Consider the following 23844-nt stretch of genomic DNA (forward strand, 5'->3'; position numbering starts at 1 on the left):
TATCAAGCCTATGAAAAGTTCAATATCATGTTTGAGGTTGTGACTGTTCAAAAACATTCGGCAGAACAACAAACGCATGACTAACCAAACAACTTTTATAATCACCTCTTTTTTTTCCTTTTCATTTCTTTCTCATGAAAGCGGTGAATACTTGAGCCATGATCACTTAAGGGTTTCTAAATTCCTAATCTTAAGCAATCAGAAAAACTTGGAGCGAGCAAGGTGAATCAAGTCTCGAACGATATGGTAAATGGTAGTAAATGAAGACAAATTTATGAACAATTTGAGCAGATCTGATGTCCGTCTGAATCTTTTCATGTCAAAGAGATGCATTCTCCCCTTGTTTGGTCGTGGTCGATTCATCAAATCAATTGTAAAATCAGTATCAAAAACATTGCATAAAGGAAGCGACACTCATCTAATCGGGCCACTATGATTCCCTTTTCATTTGCTTCAGTGGGAATTTTTTTATGGGTGCTTCAATTAGATGGCGTTTGATAGCCTTCGATTGAATCTAAGGTTTGAGGCCCTGAAGATCTCATAGCATGGATTTTGAATATATACTATATGTTAAAAACAATAGATTTAAGGTCCAAGAAAAGGGTGATCTGATCTGAAATCTTATAATTTGAGATAGATCCGCCGTTAAACAAACACAACCTTAGATAAAAAAAAAAACTCAGTGGAACCACTCAAACTTCTCTTAAAAAATATGTTTGGGTATAAACTGAGTCGAGTCAGATTACAACCCCATCTGCAAGGACCAAAAGCCAAAAGCGAGCCACTTTTTTTAAACACATTTGAATGCCTTCATGCAAATTGACAACAACTTTTTTCCGATTTAACAAATTTAAATTTTACTCACATATTACAGTATCATAGGCACTTTTTTGTAAATACTTTTTGAGATTTGAATGCCTTCGTGAAAATCGACAACTTTTTCCCGATTTAACAAATTTAAGCTTTTAGTTTGTCGACTGGACTTTTCTTGTAAATTACTAATGACTCTCCTGTCTTGCAGGCCAAGGCATTTCCCCAGTCTCGCTTTCCTTCCCTCTCAGAGCCTTCAAAACCAGAGGGATCCAGATCAAGGAGAAACCCTAGAAGGGAAAGATGAGTCGTGGAACAGGAGCTGGTTACGATCGCCACATCACTATCTTCTCTCCCGAGGGTCGCCTCTATCAAGTTGGTGCGTCAGTTGTTATTCTTTCTTTCTCCATTTTGGGTTGCCCTCTTTCAGTTTTCTGCTAGTCATCCTAAGGCAAATTAGAGGCTTGTTCATGGAGGGGTTCCAAAAGTTTCTCTTGGAATCGGAGTCGGGGAGTCGCGAACTTTCTTTCAGGGTGAATGTGCCTTTAAATTAACACTTCGGGATTGATCTCCAAAAGATTGCGAGGGAATTGGGGTTCATGTTGGGGAGTGCCGAAGATAATTTATCTCGTTTAGTGGGTTAAGGATCATTGACGTGCGTTTGTTTTGTGTGCAGAATATGCGTTCAAAGCCGTGAAGGCTGCCGGAACAACTTCCATCGGCGTTCGCGGGACCGACTCCGTCTGTGTGGTGACGCAGAAGAAGGTTCCGGTGAGTGGTGTCGAATTCCAGCTGTGATGTAACATGCTTCTTTGGCGGATCATTTCGCAACTTTTGTAATTTTTGGTGTTGCAGGACAAGCTTTTGGATCAGACGAGCGTTTCCCATTTGTTTCCCATCACCAAGTACCTCGGCCTATTAGCAACAGGCATGACTGGTAAATTCTTGCCCATCACCTTTCAGATACTATATTCCTTATATTTTTTTGCTCACATGAAGTGGAAAGTATTCAGTTTGTTTTTTATTGTCGAGAAATTTTCTGTGGAAAATCTCTTATAGAAATACCTGGCGTTTGTGCACTACATGCATTCGTGAGTTTGTGATTACGTAAAAAGCCGACTCTTGATAAGCTGCATGGTACTGTGTAGTTGCCCAACCATGATCTCCAGACTTGCTGGATCTTGATGCTAATCAGTGGTCAACATTGTTCTTAGTCAATTAAAACTAGAACCGAAATGGCTTTTGGCCAAATGGTGTTTAGGACCAATCCCATGATGGTTTTGTTTGATGTGTTGTTATTGTTTTTCGCCTCTCTATCGTTATTTCTTAATGATGGGACTGATTAAGTAATATTTTGTCCAACGAGCTTTCAGCTGATGCAAGATCGTTAGTCCAGCAAGCCAGAAATGAAGCGGCCGAATTTCGTTTTAAATGGGGTTACGAAATGCCAGTGGATGTTTTAGCAAAATGGTATGGCATTCTTAGTTCATAATTTGGGTGCTAAGTGCTTGGATAAATTAATAATGTTTTACCTTTATCATTGGATCAAATTTGCATACTGCCATGCTGGGAGTAATGCTGTTTGATTATTATTATTATTATTATTGTAGTGATATAGGCCATAGCTGAATCTGTCTATCAGTTACATGTAGTAATATTTTTGCATGTTAATAGTTTGGTGTTAAACATGTTATTTTTTTCATTCAGATCACATCATAAATTAATTAGCCTTTGACATGTATAATCTCTCTCTCTCTCTCTCTTTATCTCTCTTCCCCAATGATGCCCCCTTTTTCCATTTGTTAGTGATATTCTTGATCAAGTTTGTCAGGTTATGATATATTTATATGCTTTTGCAGTAAAAATTGTACACTATATTTCACTACTGCAATTTCAATATGAAAAAAAGATCAAGAAGGTTAAGCCAAGGAAAATTTATGCTAACCAACACATGCAAATATCATAGATAATTAGCAACTTAAGGTGATTTTTTTGAGTCATGTTCTAAGTAAATCATTTTAGCTTGTTGTCATGATTTATGCAACTGATAATGCATCATCTGCATCGTCTATCTGTTCCTCAGTTCTAATTGTAGCCTTGTATGTTTTGCTTAATTCATGTCCCGTTTGAATGCATGGAACTAAATACTTAGGCATCAAAATGCTGGGTATTTAGTACCAAATACTCTTTTGGTGGATGTTTTGTTCCACCTTCCATATGCTCTATTTTGTTTGATGTCCTGAAACTTTGTTCCAGGTATTTTAGTTCTATGTTTGTTTATGCATGGAACTAAAATTCCACCTTAATTGATTATCAACAAGAGCTATCACCTTTTTTTATCATGCCTAATTAAGCACATACAGTTCAAGCAATCTCGCTGATAAATGTCTTTACCGACAACTCAGTGACTGCTATCTTTGTTTTCCCTTGAATGCATCATTTATTTGTAATGGTGTAGGCCTCCTAAAAAAAGAGAAAAGGGAAAATAAATTACACACACTTGCATTACATTAACAATTTACTTTACTAGCAATAATTGAAGAATTATATTCCTTGTTTCCTAATGACAAAAAAAAAAGGAAAAGGAAGGTGGTGATGTCCTAGAAACGACAAGAAGAATAGAAGATAAAGAGAGAGAAATATGATATAGCTTGATCAGGGAAGACCAACCATAATGCAAGGATGATTTATGACTAAGAAATACACTCATATTTGGTTAGAATGCCTAGGTCCAACCCGTGCTGATTCTAATTCTAAATTTTGAACCATGTGTAGGAACCTAACTGCAACGTTCCTAAATGGCCACCAACTGTCCCTCAAAGTCTTCCCTGTCTTGAACTCCTGCCTGCCAACTTGCCGTCTCAACAATGTCAATAAGCAATGGATGGATGAGTACATCCTTGAGGCCAAACAGACGCTTGGCTACCCTCTCGAACCATTGGCAAATCTTGAGGATTCGAATCCGGCAAAGCAATTTGATACCTTATTGTACATGGCATTCCAACACCCTTCTTGTGATCGGATGAAGGGAAGCCACATATGGTCGGGACACTCGAGGCTCTTGTTCTTGGGGCAGTATGTGTTGGAGCTCATGTTGGCCGAGTTCTTCCTGCAGACATATCTTAGGGATACGCGGAAGGGGAAGTGGAAGGAGACATGGAAGGGAGAGACGAGGAAGGGGAAAGGGAAGGAGATGTGGAAGGGAGGGACATGGAAGGGGAAGGAGACGTGGAAGGGAGGGACATGAAAAGGGAAGGAGACGTGGAAGTGAGGGATGGGGATGGGAAAGGAGACGGGGAAGGGAAGAGGCTCAAGCATATGCCCTAACGGGCAACTTTCTAATTGATAGAAAAATTGTCCCGGCATTAAAGTTCCATATCTCCCCCCAAACTCCCAGAACTAAAGTTCAGCGTTTGTTTTGTGATGGAACTTTTCAGAAAATTTGAACTAAAGTTCCACATCTATAGTATAGTTCCACTTATTCAAATGGGACCTCAAGGTCCACAGTCCCCACTATCTAGGTAATTTTGAGATGTAGGCGAATGCAACCTATTTTCCTATAGCTTTGCTCATGTATTAGTCAAGTGAGCAAACATCAAGTTGCATATGCACTGGAGTAATGAGGATCTAGTATGGCAATCTTCATGGTTGAGCCTATGTGTGTCATATTGTTGTTGTTGCCTTTTCCAAATCTTATTCAGGTTATTTTATTAACGTCGATGGCCGCACATGTACAATGGCACTTGGAAATTCATTTCTCTAATAGCCAACAAGTGATAATAAAATTTGTTGGTTGCTGGTGTACATAAGTTACTTAATGCTGTACTTCATTGGCTTTAATGTGTATGGAAATTTGTGTGATATAATGTTATACATGTTTATTGTGATTGTGACTAATATATCTAGAAATTTGTCCCAATAACAAAGGACAAAGTTAAGGAGAGTGAATTTACCCTTTGCTAGGGAACGACACTGAAGACTAAAACTTGGAAAAGAAATATGAAGATAATTACAGCTTAGAGGGATAGAGATCTGTAGTAGGTTTGCATACTACATGAGCCAACCCAAGTCACGTGCAGCCAAAGAGTCACACTATATCTAAATTGGATGATAAAGGATAAAGAGCATTTTCTTTTGAAATATTCATTACTTCATTTTGCCATCACAGTCAGTCACACACACACAGACGCACACTTATCTGGAGGCATGGGTCTTTCGATGTGGGGACATCTCCATACCAATGTTATCACTGCCGTATCGTATCGTGTATCGGTTGGGCCGACCTATACGCCGTATCGAAACGTATCGTAAATGTATCGTAACGTATCGTGAAATTAATTTTTAAATTTTTAAAAAATATTAAAAATCATAAAAAATTGAAAAAAAATCATAAAAAATCCAAAAAAATCCGAGAAAACAAGTAAAAATAAGAAAAAAATCAAGAAAAATGTATTTAAAGGAACATTCATCATTCATGTATATGAACTCTCTTTAAAAATGGAAACAGTGGAAAATAATCATTCTTTTTTATTTTTTATTTTTTTTAAAAAGCCATGGGTGATTTGTGTAAAGGGAGCGTCCAAGTAATTTTTGAAAAAATGCCACGCCGTTTTGTAAATTTCTGGGAAACCATGGGGCAGACTTGAAATTTTTCATAAACCATCCCCACTGTTCTATCCTCCAACTTAGTAAGGTGCCGGAGCCTAATGTGAACCGGCCGGCAGGCAACATTCCTAGATCATCAGAGGAGAAAGCCCAATGCTCGTGAGTTTATCTTTCTTTCTTTTTTTTTCCTTATATTTTTTGTTTTTTTCCATAAACAAAAATCAGGCCTTGCACCCCAAAAAGACAAAGGGTTGAGTAGAAGATTTATCTCTTTGTTGAGTGGTGGATCTCTCCCACTCATATGAAAGAATTCCGTCTGCCAGCGATAAAGTTAGATAAAAGCCTCTGTCAATCCAAACCCCAATCTGTATGAACAATACATTCCAATATTCCATAATAAACAGCCGAAGAGAATTTGATTACATCACAATTCATATCCATAAGTTCAAAAGTCAAAATATAAGTCAAAACATATAGTTCTCATGATTTGCTTACAATATTGCACTTAACTCTTAACCTATCTTTGGGATTCACCCTTGTACACCACTGCCATGCAGGATCCGACATTATATCTTCACAAAACAAGTAAAAACATACAAATAAATGTAGGAAATAAGAGAAATGAACGATTCAACGACAAAAATGAGTTATTTTTTACCTTCTTGGTGTTAGAAACCAAAAAACCCTCTTTCTCCAAGCTTCCCACCGTCCCGAGACTCCCCACAACAAGAAATAAAGCTTCTTCACCGGCAAATCTTGATGCAAATGGAGAAAATCTCTCCCTCCCACGTCTCTTGTAGTGTTTAGAAACAATAGAAGAGAGAGAGAGGAGCGTAGGTTTAAAAAAAAGATGCAAAAAAGGGGGCCGTTGGGCCCCTTTTTCATTTTAACCCCGTATCGTACGATACGGGCGATACGCGTGCGATATGCACGCGTATCGTGTGTAATACCCGTATCGTATCGTTTTTGTTGATACGGACGATACGTATCGTACGATACGTATCCGTATTGTACGATGCGGATAACATTGCTCCATACCATACAAATGCACATTGAGAGACAAATAAAAACATAGTATGGCTCTTGTATTCTGTCAAGCTATGACATGATGACTCGTACATCGATAAACCATGCCATGGTTCTTTTCACCATGCTTAAGTTTTCGTGAAGGAAAAGTTGTTGATTGGTTGGATTTTTATAAGGGAGCCCTTTGTTCATTAGAAGGAAAATGAGGCTTTTGATTTTGAATTAGGTTCTTATGTTGTGTTTTGTGGCATATACTACTTATTCTGGTCGAATGTGATCATGCTACCTGAAAAATTAAATTTGCTCTTTTTTTTATTATTATTGTTATTTTTATTTTGGGCCATACTTAGATGATGCTATTGTCTTGTCAAATTCTTAGTTTTATTTTGTCCATGATTTCATGATTACATACCTCTCTTAGTTTTATTTTGTCCATATTCATGGTTGCATGCATCTAACCACAAAAAATTGTATAACTCCTAGGCTATTTTCCTGCTAACTGGATCTTTAAGTTTTGGTTATTCACTGCTCTACTTTATTAGCTTCAGACTGTGTTCCTGTGTATCGATTGATGGTTGGTTCAGCTAGTCTATCTAATATTTTAAATGATAATACAGGATTGCAGACAAATCGCAAATTTATACCCAGCATGCCTATATGAGGCCTCTTGGTGTTGGTAAATTCATGCTTTCTATTTTTTCAAGAACGGTTTCCCTATTTTCAGAGCATGCAATACAAGATTGATTGATGAATATAGTGGAAGATTGATTGATGAATATAGTGGCATTCTTGATAACAAAATTTCTTAGTTATTTTGTTTTTTATCTCTTTTATGTTAAGTTGCCATGGTGCTGGGCATTGACGAAGAATTAGGGCCTCAACTCTTCAAATGTGATCCAGCTGGACACTATTTTGGTCACAGGGTATGTATGATTTTATTCTTAATTGTATGTTCAGACATTTCATTTTACATGTTTATAGAATGTTTTCTCCTAATGAAGTTACAATTACGTGACTCCACTCATATCTGCTTGCTGTGCACCCTTGCAGCTAACCAACATCTGGCATTTAATCAGAATGCAGAACAACTATTTTCGTAAGACTGTAGATGAAGAAACTCACGATACAGAAACAAAACAATAAGATAAAGCACCCTCCCATCTCTCCCCTCTGCCCCCCCAACCCCCGAAAAAAAAAAAACCAAAATTTCTGGCACAAGGAAACCACATACAACGCCTTTTTGCACTCACAGTAGCATAAAACCCTTTATCTAGTACCCCTGCTCCCAGGGCTTGTCAGGTGCAGGGTGCTTGTGAGGTTTGAAATCTGATTGCTTTTCTGACAGCCAAAGCTCAACCCTCTGTATCAACGCCCTCAGGGCTCCAGAAATGAAGGAGTTGAAAACTAACAAAAAATTTATAAATGACTGAAAGCAGTTGTTGAATCAGAAAGTTTATTTTAAGTGTAGTAGTTTTTTGATTATTTAAAAGTTGGAGTGTTGTTTTGTCTTTTTACAACTTTATGAGGCTCCCTTATGTAACAGCTCTAGACGTGCCCTAACCTCTCTTTAAGTAGAGACTAGGGCACGATAATAAGAAATATCTCTTTCACGTCTCTCTCTCTCTCTTTCCCTCTCTCTCTCTCTCTCTCTCCCATGTGCAACAGCAGTGACATAAAACAAAGTGGAAATACTCTAAATTTTTTGATAATTCTGTTCAAAGTCTAAGCAACATGCAGGTGGCCAGGAACGGTATGGTTGAAATAATGTGAAACAAGTTAGAATACCCATCCAAAACCGTGATAGCATGCTCTTCTTTTATGGAACCGCCTTTCATGTCTTGAAGGTCTCAGGTTCCTAGTTGGGTTTGGGAGTAGACAAATAAATAAATAAATTAAAAGCAGTATTGAGCTTGACATGTTGAAATGAATATGAAATTGGAAAATAGGTTGTGTTTTGGACTCGTCCATTCTTCCTTTTGACGACAAAGTAGCACAAGTTGATACTACTGAGTTTAAGGACTCTATTAATAGTGCCATACAGGATGTTGCTCTTTTAGATTATTCCATTTATGATTTTGTCTTGCTGGATACTAGATAAATCTTTGGAAATGGTTTGTTTTACCAATCATGTATGTAACTTTCATAAACCAATTGAATGCTTAACAATACGCTTTCATAGGAACATATATGTTTAAATATGCAATGATTCTGCCATTTGTTTGGCCTATACATTGGATTCTTACATAAAAGTGCGTCTAATGATTTATTGACACAGTTTCAGTTTTTAATCCATTGCATCTAATAATCTCATGTGTATCTGTGTATGGTTGGGTTTGCTTGCATTTTTACATTTTTTTTCTTTTATTGTTTTTTGCAGTTGCTAATAATTATGTGGATTCCAAAAGCTGTGTTCCTGACCCTTGAGTTTCACTAGTATATTAAGTGAATCTGATGTGTTCTCCTTTTTTCATATGCTTCCAAATTTGTAGGCCACAAGTGCTGGACTGAAAGAGCAAGAGGCAATTAACTTTTTGGAAAAGAAAATGAAGAACAATCCTGCATTCTCCTATGATGAGACGGTGCAGGTACATTCTTATAGGTGTTATAGTCAGTCTTCTTTTTTGTGTTTAGCTTGTTTGTGTCTCTTCTATATGCTGCTATTTGCTTGAAAAGGAAGAAGCATTGAAAATTCTTGGTCCACTAACTGCTAGCAAGAAGCTCATAGTTCGGGTTATTCTATCTGGTTGTCCTTTGTCATTCTGGCAAGATCTCAATAATTGTAGAAACAGAAAAAGAAGCAAAATCCGATGTTGTTTTTATTGCAAAATAATAGTAAACCCCCAAGTCATCAGTGACCAATAACCAATTCCCTTCTAGTAAATCAGTCAGTAGCTGTAGAAGATTCACCAGGAAAGCTTAGATTGCCAGAAGATTTAAGTTCATGATCCTGTAGAGTAGCATAGCATGAACGTATATTTTATCTGGGCTTATTGTTTACTTCTAGATTTGCAGTCCCAATGTTAATTTCTGTAGGAACAGACAATAGAGTTTAATGTACATTTGACATACTTGGAGACACTTTGTTGGTTTATAGTTGACCGTTGCTTGTCATCTATCAGCCATTTCTCAACAAATTGGTGAATTCATTAGATGCTTATTTTGATTGCTATTGGATATAGGATTTGTCCATTTCTGTGAGGTCTAATTCCACTGGCATTTTTTTTAATGCAGACTGCCATATCAGCTCTTCAATCTGTCCTTCAGGAAGATTTCAAGGCTAATGAAATTGAGGTGCCTCTCTCCCCCACACCCCCACCCCCCTCTCTCTCTCTCTGTGTGCAAATCTGCGGGGGTTTTCCCCAAATTTATTACTCAAAAAACAAAAGAATAAAAACAGGCAAGAAATAACAGAACAAAAAGCTATACAAGTATCAGACAGATATGAGCCTATTCACTTGAATCCACTTCTTTGCCTGCAGGGTCTGCACCAAAAACAAAAACAAATTACTCGTGCACATGGGAAGGCTTATCTAGTTTGATATCTGTTTATGCCTTTGGACTCGCTTTGTGTAGACCATCTTGCTCACCTCACAAGATGCACTTCTCTTGAACTTCTGAAACCAGGCAGTCCACCCTTTACGATTAGTTATGATGCATATGCTTTTTGCCTCTTGAAAAATCTCCCAGTGGTTCTGAAACCAGTCCTCTATCGCAGAAGCACAGACTTTATCTCATCCTCATCATAAACCCATATACCACTTCCCCTGCAACTGACCCTCTGCAGTCTCAAAACTGTCAACTATTATGAGCAGCCTACTGTGTCCATTTCGTTCTGTTCCAAAGAAGTGTACGGGGATGAGACTTTGTTCTGCACTTACTATCTTCAAACATTAGGCTCGTCCTCATCCAAATCATCCAAAGGCTCAAGATGGGCTTCTGTTCATCTTTAGTAAGACTGGAGAAAGTATCTTTGCAAGCATTCCATATGGTCATTCTTAATTTATTTGTGTCTCAATGTCGTAAAAAGTCAATTGGTTTCAGAGAGTTCAAATTTTCGATACAGCACAACAGTGGGAAAAGTGGCTTTACAGATATTAGATACCCATCCTCTCTTGAAGGCATCAGCCAGCGCCCGTGGAATGCTGTTATGTTTGCCGAACCAGCCACACATCTCTCTTCAGACGTTGTTCCTTGGGAAAGTAAACAAAACATGCTTCAATTCCTCTGATGCCCTCAGACAAAGTTGGCATCTAGAGGCGAGGGAGAAGTTTAAATATTGGAGTCTGACTTGAGTTAAGAGCACGTTCTCGCATGATATATAGAGTCCATCTTTCTCTAGGGTGTCATTTGGCCTTTCCATCAACCTATAGCTATTTTTGATGAATCTGTCCATGCATTTGGGCTTGAATGTCCAAGTATAAGATCCAAAAAGATCACGAAAATCTGTTGTAGATAGGGTTTTATGAACTGAAACTTAAGACCGTTAATTAAACTAAGTTGTAACATCTGATTTACACATTGCTTGTCATGTTTTGGGTATTTCGAATTCATCTATACAGTTTGATTCGTCAAAGGCAGCCTCACGTCACCTGAAAAGCCAGATGGCACCCTAAATGTCATTTGGAGGTTTCTCCACCCACAGACACACACATACATACATATATATAATACCTATCTAGTATAAATTCAGTAAGCGCCTGAAGCCTAATATTATTTGGGACTTGGGCATAATGAGTTTTTGACGACACTTGAAGCTTAATTCCTTCAGGGTATAACTAAGGTAATTTTTGGTACCTCTTTCTTGTCATTTTACTGGGCAATAACCCTATGATTTTCAATAGGTTGGAGTAGTGAGGAAGGAGAATCCCATTTTCAGAGTTTTGTCCACTGAAGAGATCGATGAGCATCTGACTGCCATTAGTGAGCGCGACTGATTCCTGCTTTCACCCATGATATTGAGGTTTTTACTCGCAGGAGTGCTACTTCAGGAGCCTTGCCGGGTACCGTTGTCCTTGCCACTGTATTGAGAAACTTTGGCCGCACGCTTAATTGAGGGGTGGTTTCTAGTTGTCATTTCCAAATATTTGATTTTTCTTGGCTCATATTATCTGTTAGTACCTTAATTTTGTTTTGCTGGTTAAAAGCACATGCAGCTTCTTGGACTCCTTAGAAAATCTTGACTGATCCTTTTAATATCAAAGCATGAGAATCAAAGGCCATATTGACTTTGTCTTGTGATTCTTAAACTTTCCAAAGTTCTATTGTCTATTGCACGGAAAAGCGACATGCTGCTACACACGCAAGAAGAGTGTTTCGTGAAAATCCTTTCTATTCATTTGAAAAACAAAACCCCTTTGAGCCTGTGATTGTTGTCTAACCTGTAGCTGTGATTCTGTGACCAACAAACACAAGTTGAGAACCAACTAGGGGTTAAACTAAAAATCTGCCACACAGGTCCTTAAAATTTGTTATTCTTTAATTATTTTGCATAAGAGTATGATTGTTATGATCAAAGTGGTTTTCAGAAATAGGGAAATTCACTCTTAGCATGAGGGTTCCTGCGGCCTTATCCTGTCAATTCTTTATCCTGTCTGCAAGCATTCCATATTTCCATGGGCACAGCATTGTCTACCCTTTTTCACCTGCTTTCGCTGGTTGGACTTTCCCCTCTGTACATCGCAATTGGATGGTAGAGAAGAAATCAGGATTGGGTTAACTACAAGGGCAGACGCCACGTAGTGGCACTAGCACAAACAATTTGCAAGTGTAGCGGAAAAACGGGGCTTACATGTACAGCTTCAAAATTTCAAAATTGATTTTTTAGTTTATAATCTGCAAGTCCATTCTTCTTCCAGGTGATAGTAGGTTAACAACCCACTCCCCAAAAACAAAGCCCAAAAACTCCCCCATTCCCCATACCTCTAGGGTCATGGGATATGCAAGTCCACTCTTGGTAGGGTTTCTGAATCTTAACATTCTTTAAATTTCATAGGTTTTAGAATCTTGTCTACACATCCCAAAAACTTATGAAAGTGAATTTTATGTGCCTTGAACCATGGAGATCACATCCATGGGGTTAGAATTTTGAACTTTGAGTAAATTGCTGGATGTATACTAATTAAGAGTAGATCGCACAGCCATCGGCTAGATTAAATGGCAGGTTATTGCTCATAATACATGATACTACCTGTTACTTTTTATTGCTAGTACAGTAATTTCTTTCTGCATAAGCCTCTATAGTTGATATCCAAGGCTAAAGATAGATAAAATTGCTTAATAACATATTAGGGGATGAAAATTTGAAAAACCCCTAAAAATGGTGATAATAAGAACGTACCTAATTTTCACATATTATTAAAAGGACATTTAAGCTATGCACCATTAACAAAAAAAACTACCAGTTTCTCTTTAACCCCTAGGCTATTACTTACTTAAAACTTGATTAATGTAACAAAAAGGCCAATTTACCGTTAATTGATTAAAAGTTCATTATCTTTCATAATAATATTAATAAATCATCATATCCAAATAACTCGGTTCTTTTGTCGATATTTATTATTCTTATGTGATATTTTTTTAAAAAATCGATGTTAGGACATTCTTCAAGAAAAACCTAATTATATCAACAATTTTAGAATTTGTCATGTCATCTTAAGTGTAAAAGGGTAAAAAAAAAATCTATGTTTTTCTAATTAATCATAAAAATAAAAATTGGAGTTGCGTTTGAGAGCATCGGATCTCAAATTCGATATTGATCTGGAACCCTTTTGTGTGGTGTTCCAGAGTGTAAACAAACGCCAGATTTTATCAATGTGTGAAAACGAGCATTTAAAGTCCTCAGTTTAATGCCAATAACTGCAGATTTAAGGTCGGATTGAATGTGGTGAAGGTGATCTGTCTTTAAATCCGTGGATCTGGAGTTTCCCATTTTTTTTGTCAAATCACTAATCACTTAGGATCTGATATCAAATGCTTTTAGCACTATCAAAATCTTACGTTTTGGAAGATTGCGAATTCTTTGGGGGTCTCTTGAAAACGATACATTCTACCAAATAGAGATGTCCACGAACCGTCACTAAGTTTCAGAACAGAAGGACGACCTTCCAAGCGACTTACAGAGTGCATGGTCATATACTTATGAAATATTTTCAAATCACTTAAGCAAGTTCATCAATAGCAATAAAATATATGTTATATTCTCTTTCATGAAACTGATTAATGATATACTTAGCCTGTACTTAAGCTTGCATCAATTTTACAAATGGTTAAACTCAAGCCGGATTTCTCCCAAAGATGATTGATCCTTAGAAGGGTGAAATGAGCCATTGCCAGTAGCTCAAGCTTCATTAGTTCACTATAGGCAACAAACATCAGCTGAATACATGGAAAAAAAGGGAACTAGGTAAAATTTAATACAACTATGAAAGAAATTGAATCGTTTCCAAAATTGCCAAAAATGTATTTTAAAAATTATTGGAAATTCAAAGCAATTGAGACTTGGATGTTAAGGGGATAGCGTTGCAAAAAAAGTCGGGTATGGATTTGAAATCCAAAATCATATTTTGGAGTTACTAACACCGAGTTTCTATGCGTTGATCTGATCCAAATCCAACCCGTTGACATTGGAAGATCAACACAGACGCCCTTCTCCTTCTGCGTCAAACTCAACGCGCACACGAACCATCATCACCTTGTCAAATGCGGCGATATTTGTGTCTATAACAGGAAAGAGCATGGACATTGTCGGAAGAAATGGATCATTCGCACACGTGTCGTGTTGTTATTGATATTCCTTGTTCTCCTCGTTCGACTTTCGATCCCTCAATGCGCCATAACAAAAACCAGGAAATTCATCTGGGGCCTGACTTCTCTTTCTCTCTCTCTCTCTCTCTCTCTCTCTGCCTGCGCAAAGAAGGAAAGGGGAGGGGAGATTCATGGCGTCGCTTCTTGGGGAAGATGGTCGAGGGTACGAGCTGGCGAAGAAGCTCGAGAATTGCGGGGTGTGGAGATCGTGGCTTGGGGAAGCGGGCTACCCGAGTTTCGTCCCCTTTCTGAGCTCCCCTTCCGCTTGGGACTCCTTCATGAGCAGCAGCGGCAATGGGCAGGAGCGGAAGTCGAAGGCTCAGCTTCATCTCCAGCTGAGGGCCAGAGCTCTTCTCTTCGATAAGGCCGCTGTTTCTCTCTTCCTTCGCTCCTTTCCCTCGCCTCAGTGTTCCAGGCTCAGTCCTGCCTGTAATCTCTCTCTCTCTCTGTCTCTCTCTCTCTCGCAGACGCATACACACATATCAACCGAGTTTTCTCCCTCTCAATTTTGGTTGGCGGCTTATGATGTTCTTGTGTGGGCGGTGGGGGGTCTGTAACTAGTTTTAATTTGGCGAATACAATTCGGTTGCGTGCTTGATGTTCAAGATTCTGGGAATTTAGTGGACTGTGAAGTGCGATTTGGGTTCTTCGAGTAATTTTTTTTTTAACTTTCACTTTTCTTCTTCGTTTCCAGTTTTTCTTTTCTTTTTTGTTTTTTATTAAATAATTAAGTATCTTCTTTCATAATCGGGAAGGTTTCGACTTGGGGCGAGATTCTGGTCCATTTTTGATGTTCAGAATTCTGGAATTCAGGTGATCGTGGACTGGGTTTCAGATTCTGGAGTACCACTTTATATTTTTGTGATTGGTTGCCGTTTGTGCTCTTCTGAAGAAATTAAGTGTTTTTCTTCAAGCATTCACGGATGTTTGAATGGTTCTGGTTCATTACTGGTACTTGGGATTCTGGAATTTAGTCGACATCGAGTGGCTTTCCTTACACCTTTTTAGATTTTGCATTATTGGTCGTCATTGTGTTTTTTGAAGAAAAATCATGCGTTTTTTCGGATAATGAGTGCGGTTTCAATTGGGGAACCCTATTCTGCTGAAGAGTTGATATAAGATTCAAAAGTTGGGGTCGCTGGTAAAACTGTTAGGTTTCTAGATCGCATCATTTTCATTTCTTTGTCTTAAGTTATCATCTTTTTTCTTTGAAAAAACCAAGTGCTTCTTGAGTACAATTCCAACTTAAAAATCACTATTTCGTTTCACAGTTGAGACTTAGTGTTGGCCAATGGATAGTGAGGTACGTCTTTGGACGCTTAACTGCCTCACGAGGTTTCGGTTATCACCTTGCCCTTTGGAGGAAAATCAGGTATCTTCTAGTAATGGGCGCAAAAGCATGAAGAACATGGGAATAAAATATGGACAAAGGCACAAAAATGAAGTTGATTGAGTGCTATGGAAAAAAATGGTTACATTACTCTATTAGCTACTAAAGATGATTTTGTAGTCTGATATTTTAAATGGGTGTTCATTCATTACCTTGACCGAGAATGTGCAAAGTTTATGAATCATGTATTCAGTCTTGTTCTATACCAGCTTTTCCATCAACTCCACTCTATGGCGTGGATGAAAATAACATTTTAGTGAACCTTAGCTATTACTTTGCAAATTTTGTGGATATGATGGAGTATGTTAATTGGTCCTCTTGATTTTCCAGATTTGCAGTTGCATCCAGATGATGTCTACTTCTCTTTGGAAGAAGATCATCAGGAGTGGACCCAAATGCAAGAGTCTTCTGTACCGCATAATCTAGGACATCCTAAGGTTTGTCATTTGCTCGATCTGACTCCTTTCTTTTCCCAAGTCTCTAAACTAGATGGGAACTGTAGCACCATTAGTTGACAGAATGTTAGCCTTTGGATTTCATTAAGTTGAGGAGATGGTGTAAGTCCATAGTACTCTGATGATTTGATCATTTGATGTGTATCAACCTGTTGACCAACATGGTACCCTGAGTTTTATGCCATCTTTTCCAGTGGATATCTCTCGGAAAACAATTTGGTGGGAGTAATGAAATTACCTACTAGTAGCCATTGCTTTCCATTTTAAGGCTTATCATTCTTTGGCTGTTGGATAGCTAACTAACTTGCATACATCTTGCCTTGGATTATAACAGTTCATTTTGTTGAACAAGGAACACATTGTGTTGGTAATCTAAGCTATCTCAGTTGTCTTCCATTTAATACATCACCAAGGGCACAATATACAAAGAACAAGGTTTTAGTCATCCTTGCATGCGTTATGTGCAGTATTTGCTACAGGATCCGTACCGGTCTGTAAGCTTATCGCTTTTTGTTTGGTAATTCGATGTCTTTAGACACAATGCATCTACCTTTGGATTTCTGATGATGGTTTAAATTTTTTGCAATGTAAAAGTTTTTCTTGATGAAATTTTGTGCTTAAGTTGTACTCATATTTAAATGTTTAGTTACAAATTGTGGTTACTTTCAACTCTTTGCTGATGATCTCAAATTGATAACTTTGACCATGTGCAGGCAGCACAAGTAAAAGGACAGTCTAATACTAAGCAAATGACTGAAAATTCTTCTGGGAGAATTTCTTCTGGTCGTGCTAAGGCCAATGAAGCTGAGGTTGATGACGTAAGACCTGGAACTGATGGGTTTCCAGAGACATGGTACAACCATTGGTCTAAGAATCACAGGGGAAACAGAGTGAAGTGGATAGCATGGCGTTTTTCCCAATGCAAACTGCCTTTTGGTGATAGAGAATTTTCCAAACGAACATCTGATGGAATGTCTGTATACATGAACTGTCTTGAGAAGCATAAAAGAAGACGGGAAGTATTTGAAGACAAGAAAAATGACACTTCGAAGTCTAATGAGGAAAGTGCTGCTCGTGTGAACTCTAAGTTAGTCCCAGACTTCAGTTTGACAGATGATGAAGTGTTCTTTCCAGAAACAATGTTTCCTTTCAACTCTGTGCCAGATAGGGCTGTCCCTTTCAATAGTCAACCAGAAGAAAAACCTAAGGTGGAATTTGTTGGAATTCTTGATACTTTGCCTCATGCAGTCAGTCTAAGTCCAATGATGATTGAAAGATTTGGTATGAGACCTGAGGACCTTAACATGGGCATGGGAAGGAATAAGCTTAGAGGAAGGAACAGGCAAGTTGATAACTGGAAGCCCTTGAGTGAAGAACAAGCATCTTGTTTGATTCAGAAGGCAACTGTGCGGATACTGGAAGTTGTTGGATTTGAAGGTGCAACAATATTTTCAATGGAAGTACTTTCACAATTTATCAGGTGTCATATCTGTAAAATCAGTCAAATCTTGAAAGTTCTCACTGATAGTTACAGGAAGCAATGTTCATCCATGGAGCTTCTTAAGATGTTCTTGCAAGCAGGCGGGCACAGGTATATTATACTGTTGATAGTTTCTTGTCTACCTCATCATGAGTTGAAATATTTGTGCAAGACATGAATACTTTCTTACGTCCTTCTTTCTGTGTTGAAGCTTGTGAATGTACTCTTTGCAGTAGCTTATGAAATTTTGTGCCCCCTCTCCAAAATCAGTTTTCATTGCATTCATTCATCGTGTTGAGCATTAATCTATATGTGGTTTCAGGTCTGAGGAATGTGTAGGAGCTGTCTGCAGATGGCTCTTTACACTGGGTAGTCAAATTTTAATTAGTGATGTATAAGGGGCCACATTGTTGGGTCCCATATTGTGAGGTGCTTGGAAGGGGAATATTGAAGTTTAATCTTCTACTACTTTTTGCGAGGAAAGGCTGTCCTGAAGATATTTTTTGTTGGCCCATGTTATGACACATGAGCATACGACAAGATATGGATACATGGTATAGCTTGAGAGTTTTGTAAGAGTAGAGCACGGAACACAAACATTCTTGTTTCTGTATCAGTGGTTTATATTTCTTCTGGAAAATAGTTTGGAAGAGAATTTTCCTAATATTCTTGAACTTGATTTCTTTTGCAATGTAATCACAATATTTTAGATATTTTTTCTTTTCTTTTTAAGTATTTCAATTTCTTTGTAATTCTTATTAACATTTATATTAATATTTTATGATCTAGACATTTCCGACTTTTTTGTTTTGTAAATTTTTACACACTTCTTGAGAATTTTATGTGCTGAATTCTTTTGGAATGAAAAAATTTTTTACTAGCACAAGGTTAACTACAGGGAAAGGTTTAATGTGCCGTTGGACCTGAGATTGACATTTTAACTATTTTATGTATCCCCAAAATGAATTTCACTTACTCGAATATTTAGGTGATTTGAGTGTCTCCTATTCACATGGGCTGTCCCATGGCCAAGGCTGGTCAAGCGTTTGAGAACTGATAGGGAAGAGATGGACATTTCTTTCCTACCTATTCATGTTAAAATTAGGATTCTTGAAGAAGGTGCCTTTTTTTTTTTCTTATTGGAATTAAACTAAAAGTAGCATTTTGTGCTTTATTTAAATGTCCAGCAATGTTGCATCCCTTGCTGAGTATATGAAGGATACCATGAAAGTGCCTTCCCAGAATATGCATCAACAGCCAGCAAGAGACTTCCAGGTCCTTAATCAGCATTCTTTACTACAACCCCAGCAAGTAAGGGACTTCCTTTTGTTCCATCTATGTTCTTATTGGCACATAGCAAATTTTATGTATTGTTGATGGTGAAGTGACAAGTGGTGCGGGTATGCTGAAAACGGCATGCAACTTAACACAGTTTCAAAATGGCATTTAGAAAAATAATGCTCCAAGTTTTTTATTTTATTTTTTTGGGATTGTTTTGGGGGGGGGGGGTGGTGGGCCTATGCTTCTGGGGAATGAAAGGTGATAATTATTATGTATTTTATAGCTTTTTAAACAGCATATTAGTAAATCACCTTTCTGAACTTGATGATTCTTTTGAATGGTGGTATTAATTCTCTCCTTCTCTCTCTTATTATGAAGATCCAAAGACAAATGCATCCTCAACTCCATATGCTTCATCCTGATAATTCTGCAGTTCAGCAACATTTAGATAAACTGCGACGTAGGCAAGCATCAACTCAAGTTGCTGGAATGCTATCAGAGAAGGAGCGGAATATGGTAAATGTTAAGGTGGAAAACATAGATGGTGGATTCACCAGTTCATTGATGAACAAGCAAGTCCAATTTAAACAACAGATGGCTATGGCAGCACAGCAACCTCACTCCATGCTTCAGTATAAGCAAATGGGCTCACTTCATGTTCCTCAAATGCCATCTCCGTAAGCCCTTTAAGGACTATTTGACTCAAAATTTTTTCCAAAACATAAAGTAAGGGAGATTTGTAAATTTGAAATTGCAGGTCCATGTTTAATATGAGAACTCCACCCGTTAAGGTGGATGGCTTTCAAGAGCTGATGGGAGGTGATATGTCTGTCAAGCATGACTTGGAGGATGGTAGAGATAACAAACTAACGTCACCGTCTAAGTAGATGCTGATCACAGAATATTCATACATCTGTATGTGTCCTAACTATTCTTTATTCCTTTTCCTTGTTGGTTGCTTTTGTTTATTGAAAACTCAGAGAGAGAGAGAGAGAGAGAGAGAGAGAGAGAGAGAGAGAGAGAGAGAGCCTTCTCTCTTTCCTCTTGGCTGCCATTTTTGCCAGTTCTCATATCCTAGTTAATCAGCTATGCTGTCATCGTCCAGTGCCCACTTGCTATCACCAGATTATTCCAGCTTTAGTGGAAATAAGGCGATTACTTTAGTTGAGGAGATTTACGTAAATTCCCTTCTAACAATCCATCGCTTTGATTGGTACCTCGATGATTATACAAATAATTGTGCCGAAGTTGCTAAATCTGTCAGCTGATCTAATGACTTGGGAACATTGTGGCTGCTTCATGGCAGGTTTACTTCACAAATATGGGTGTGAATCGCTCAGGAGTACCATGAATCTTATAGTGTCTTTCTGTTCGGTGGACTCTTGGTGTTCCTAAAAAAGCAAGCATGATTGTGGTCCACACACAAAGAACAAACTTGGCACTTTGTACCCAAACTTGGCACTTTGTACCTGTCTGCAATCTCAACTTACCCAATATTAGCGTGCAAGATACTGAACTATATAGTCAATGACATTTGAGACGACTTTCCATGACGCCCTCAAAGTCCATCAAAGAAGATTTTCCTTGGATGTTGAACTTTCGGTATGGGCATTTCTACGTTTCAGGAAGGTTGCATTCTGAGGATCTGGAGAACTGTACATTATGCATCCAGGTTTTGTGGTCGCCTTTCGAGGGGTGGAAATCAATGACAAATCGAGACCCTTCCAAATGGGGAGCTCAACCAATGGCAGGTGCTTCCAAAAAGCTTAGCCATGGAAAACGACAATTTTGAACTTCTCCAGGAATGAAGATTGTTGTATTCCTTTTGTCGAGGTACTCATGTGGTTCTGTGAGATTCACAGTTTTGCTTACTTGCATTGGCAAGGAGTGCAGTGGGTGAAAGCATGCAAATCATTTGGTCTTTCTTTCTTGTGATAGATGATTCTGCTTCAGAGAGAGAGAGAGAGAGTCATTTTTTCTTTTCTCAGAATTAAGAAAGTCTACACTACTAATTCATAACTTTCTCCAAACAATTGGCTTATTTCATCCTGTCAGTTGACCTATGTGTAATCTGAAACACGATAGTACCAATTTTGGGAAGATTTTTTAAGTTGAAATGATATGCAAAACGACATTAAGTGGATGTACTGGAGTATCGTGGACTAAGTATTTGAAATATTCTTATATCTGAGGCCTCCGACAAAAAAGAACAATAAGGCCATTTTATACTTCAAAATGCTAAAAAAAAATTTCTTTTGGGCAAATTTTCCAAAGGGTTAGGGCGTGAGGTAGACACCCTTCTGTGAATTATTATTATTTTTCCTCTCTCTTCTCGTTGGAGAAACATGTTTAAGTCTGGTACCTGTCTTAGTGGTGGATGGTCTCCAGACAGCACAACTTAGTTAAATGACTGGTGGTTTATCAACTTCAGAAGTTTCTGGCATGGGTTCGAATTATATTGCTATTCAAGCTTTTGAAGGGACCTAATATTAGGTACTTGTGTTATCGCAAGGCAGAGTCAAAAATAAAAAAAAAATCTGATGCACTTGGATAGTTTCTCGAAAGGAAAACAAAAGTTTGAATGAACATCCAGGTCGAACCTGAACTTAAGCACCAAACCTTGATCAGAAAATATCGTTAAACTTCAAGTTTAAATTTAACTTGGTGAATTGGGATTCATTGTTGACATCCAGGTACAAGCTACAGTTAGAAATTAGACCAAGTTCAGAACAATAAAAAGCAATGGATCCTATAAGCCATGCAGCTAGAATTTGAACGTCACTTCCTTTGCCTAGAGCCACTCCTTTCTGCAATCAACTTCGAGGATCTTTGGTCATTCATGTATTCAACCAATCCACCAATGTATTCATCTTGCAAACCCTTATTTCCAAAAACTGACCTCATCTCCCTTGCTTTGGCCCGGAGGGGCTCCCCTTCATCTTCAACCATCACCAGCCTGAGTGCCTTAGCAACATCATCTCTTGTGAACGTTCCATCCATCTCATTCCTCTCTATTTCTATCCCAACCATCTTCTCCTCCGCCAGCCTTGCATTCAATCCTTGGTCAAGTATCATTGGCACAAGAATGAGTGGAATCCCATGTTCAAGCGACTCGATTATCGAGCCCCAGCCAGAATGAAACAAGTGTCCGCCAATAGACGGGTGAGCGAGGATCTTGACCTGGGGAACCCAATCCATGCAGACGAGCCCACGTTGACCAAGCCGGGTGCGGTAGCCCTCTGGCAGCACATCCACTTGAGCAGGCAGCCCAAGTGGGTTCCTCAATGCCCAAATGAAGGGCAAGCCTGATTGCTCCAGCCCAAACGCTAGTTCATGTATTTGTTCAACACTTAGTTTGCACTCACTTCCAAATCCCACAAACACAACAGAATTTGGGGCTTGTGCATCCAACCAGCTGAAGCAACTAGCCCACTTTGGGTTCATCTGGGTTGCTCTGGGTTCCCAAAAATCCTGAGCTGGGGGGAGCAGGCCGACTGGCTTGACCGGCTTGCCAAAGATTTCCCGGAGAAGGCCGACATAAGGCCCCTCATATTCTGTGCAACTTCTAATCAGCACTACATCACAGCCTTCAATTACAGTTGCATATCGCTTCCAGCCCAACATTGCGGTTACGTCCGGCACTCCTAGTGTGCTACAAATAGAGATGGCTTCATACTTGCTGAACTTGACGGTGGAAGGGAAGTTGATCCATTCAGGCACAACTGCATACTCTTCCGGCGTTGACCGGCTCCGTTCACCGGTCAATTGCCAGGTCGGGCCAAAGACTGCTGCGGCTGCAGCACTGAAGGCACAAAAGTATGCACAAGGGATGCTAAACCTACTTGCAACCTGAGGCACCCAGTATGCAACGCAGTCATAGATGATCCAGTCTGGGGAGGTCATTTCAACGAACTTTTCAAAGGGCGCTCTGAGCCCATCGTAGGCCCTCTTCAAGTATTGGACCGTATCGAGCTCGACATCTATGGTGGCTTCGGCATCCTCCGGCAAGCCATCGTCGGGCGGCAACGGGAACCCGACTAGGCTAAGCTGGGCCGATAATTCTAGGGGGACCCCTGGTAGCCTTTTTATGTTTCTGGGTGTCGATATGAAAGAGACTTTGAATCCTCTTGTTGCTAGAGACCTGGAGAGCTCAAGGAATGGGATCAAGTGCCCAAAGGCCAACCACGGGAACATCACAACATGGCATCGTTGGTTTGCTTCCATGAAGTCTGAAACAGAAGAAGAAGAAGAAGAAGAAGAAGAAGAAGAAGAAGGAAACGAAGGAGAGAGATCTGACCTGAGGAGAGAAAACTATCAAAGTGGGTATGAGGTTATCTGGTATGCGTGACAAGGAGCAGTTAGCGAGACATCGATAAATTCAGAATTGGCAAAATGACAAAGAAAAGTGTCTTTTGATGTCGTTGATGCTTCACTAACCATTCTCAGCGTTTCCGTAATCTACCGTTCTTTTGGTACCTTGAAAGAGGCGTACCTTTCTTTTATAGGGTTTTCCTATGTGGGGTGCTTGGGTTGGTTGAATCAATCGATCGGGAGCTTCTTTATGGGGCAAATTAGAAAAAGCAACAAGCTGTACCATAGAGAAGCGGCCAGTCAGGATATCTAAAGCTGAAGACGGCCGTTGGTAAGAACCAGTTGTTAAGTGAAAGGCCTTAAGAAACACTTCTTAATAATTGGATCTAAAAAGCGTAGATGACATTAAGGTAGCGTTTGCACGACACCCTCGAAACATGATAGAAACCAGAGTTTGTGGGAAATGATTTTTCAAAAATAGATTTCAGAAACTGGTTCATGTGTTGGGGTGAAGAGACCAAAACATAGGGAAGGGGTAAAAACCAAGTTTTCTTTAAAAAATCTAGGCGCAGGAGCAACGTTTTTAAGCCCTTTGTGAAAAATGAGTTTTATCAGTTTTGACATCTCCCAAACATGCCTAAAACTGGGTTTTGGATTCTAAACAGTGTTTTACCTTCAAACCC

At 38.9% G+C, this 23844-nt stretch overlaps 3 protein-coding genes across 3 annotated transcripts; 2 read left to right on the forward strand and 1 right to left on the reverse strand.

Moving 5' to 3' along the window:
- The first annotated feature begins 1005 nt into the window (after nt 1-1005).
- On the forward strand, nt 1006-11660 carry LOC116253036 (proteasome subunit alpha type-6). The gene is made up of 9 exons (XM_031627756.2): nt 1006-1189; nt 1487-1581; nt 1666-1747; nt 2184-2280; nt 7059-7117; nt 7282-7364; nt 8931-9026; nt 9673-9732; nt 11283-11660. Exons 1-9 carry the CDS (start codon nt 1114-1116, stop codon nt 11373-11375), a joined length of 741 nt encoding a protein of 246 aa, XP_031483616.1. The 5' UTR covers nt 1006-1113; the 3' UTR covers nt 11376-11660.
- Nucleotides 11661-14288: 2628 nt separating this feature from the next.
- On the forward strand, nt 14289-20787 carry LOC116253463 (uncharacterized). The gene is made up of 7 exons (XM_031628283.2): nt 14289-14673; nt 15965-16071; nt 16803-17680; nt 18757-18880; nt 19229-19527; nt 19608-19765; nt 20157-20787. The coding sequence occupies exons 1-6, from the start codon at nt 14376-14378 to the stop codon at nt 19735-19737; spliced, it is 1836 nt and encodes a 611-aa protein (XP_031484143.1). The 5' UTR covers nt 14289-14375; the 3' UTR covers nt 19738-19765; nt 20157-20787.
- A 729-nt stretch (nt 20788-21516) lies between these two features.
- On the reverse strand, nt 21517-23400 carry LOC116253447 (UDP-glycosyltransferase 91C1). The gene is made up of 2 exons (XM_031628268.2): nt 23288-23400; nt 21517-23185 (listed from the first exon to the last, which is right to left on the reverse strand). Exon 2 carries the CDS (start codon nt 23072-23074, stop codon nt 21629-21631), a length of 1446 nt encoding a protein of 481 aa, XP_031484128.1. The 5' UTR covers nt 23075-23185; nt 23288-23400; the 3' UTR covers nt 21517-21628.
- Nucleotides 23401-23844: the final 444 nt, after the last annotated feature.

The sequence above is a fragment of the Nymphaea colorata genome, chromosome 4, assembly GCF_008831285.2.
Source record: "Nymphaea colorata isolate Beijing-Zhang1983 chromosome 4, ASM883128v2, whole genome shotgun sequence".
Lineage (NCBI taxonomy): Eukaryota > Viridiplantae > Streptophyta > Magnoliopsida > Nymphaeales > Nymphaeaceae > Nymphaea > Nymphaea colorata.

What these genes read in the sequence shown, in the direction of transcription:
- LOC116253463 (XM_031628283.2), top strand. Translation starts at nt 14,376, where the DNA reads ATGGCGTCGCTTCTTGGGGAAGATGGTCGAGGGTACGAGCTGGCGAAG. An exon ending in TTCCAGGCTCAGTCCTGCCT is followed by an intron (nt 14,674 to 15,964) that starts GTAATCTCTCTC and finishes TTGATTTTCCAG; the next exon opens with ATTTGCAGTTGCATCCAGAT. An exon ending in CTTTACTACAACCCCAGCAA is followed by an intron (nt 18,881 to 19,228) that starts GTAAGGGACTTC and finishes CTTATTATGAAG; the next exon opens with ATCCAAAGACAAATGCATCC.
- LOC116253447 (XM_031628268.2), bottom strand. Translation starts at nt 23,074, where the DNA reads ATGGAAGCAAACCAACGATGCCATGTTGTGATGTTCCCGTGGTTGGCC.
- LOC116253036 (XM_031627756.2), top strand. Translation starts at nt 1,114, where the DNA reads ATGAGTCGTGGAACAGGAGCTGGTTACGATCGCCACATCACTATCTTC. An exon ending in GGGTCGCCTCTATCAAGTTG is followed by an intron (nt 1,190 to 1,486) that starts GTGCGTCAGTTG and finishes TTTTGTGTGCAG; the next exon opens with AATATGCGTTCAAAGCCGTG. An exon ending in CCTATGATGAGACGGTGCAG is followed by an intron (nt 9,027 to 9,672) that starts GTACATTCTTAT and finishes TTTTTAATGCAG; the next exon opens with ACTGCCATATCAGCTCTTCA.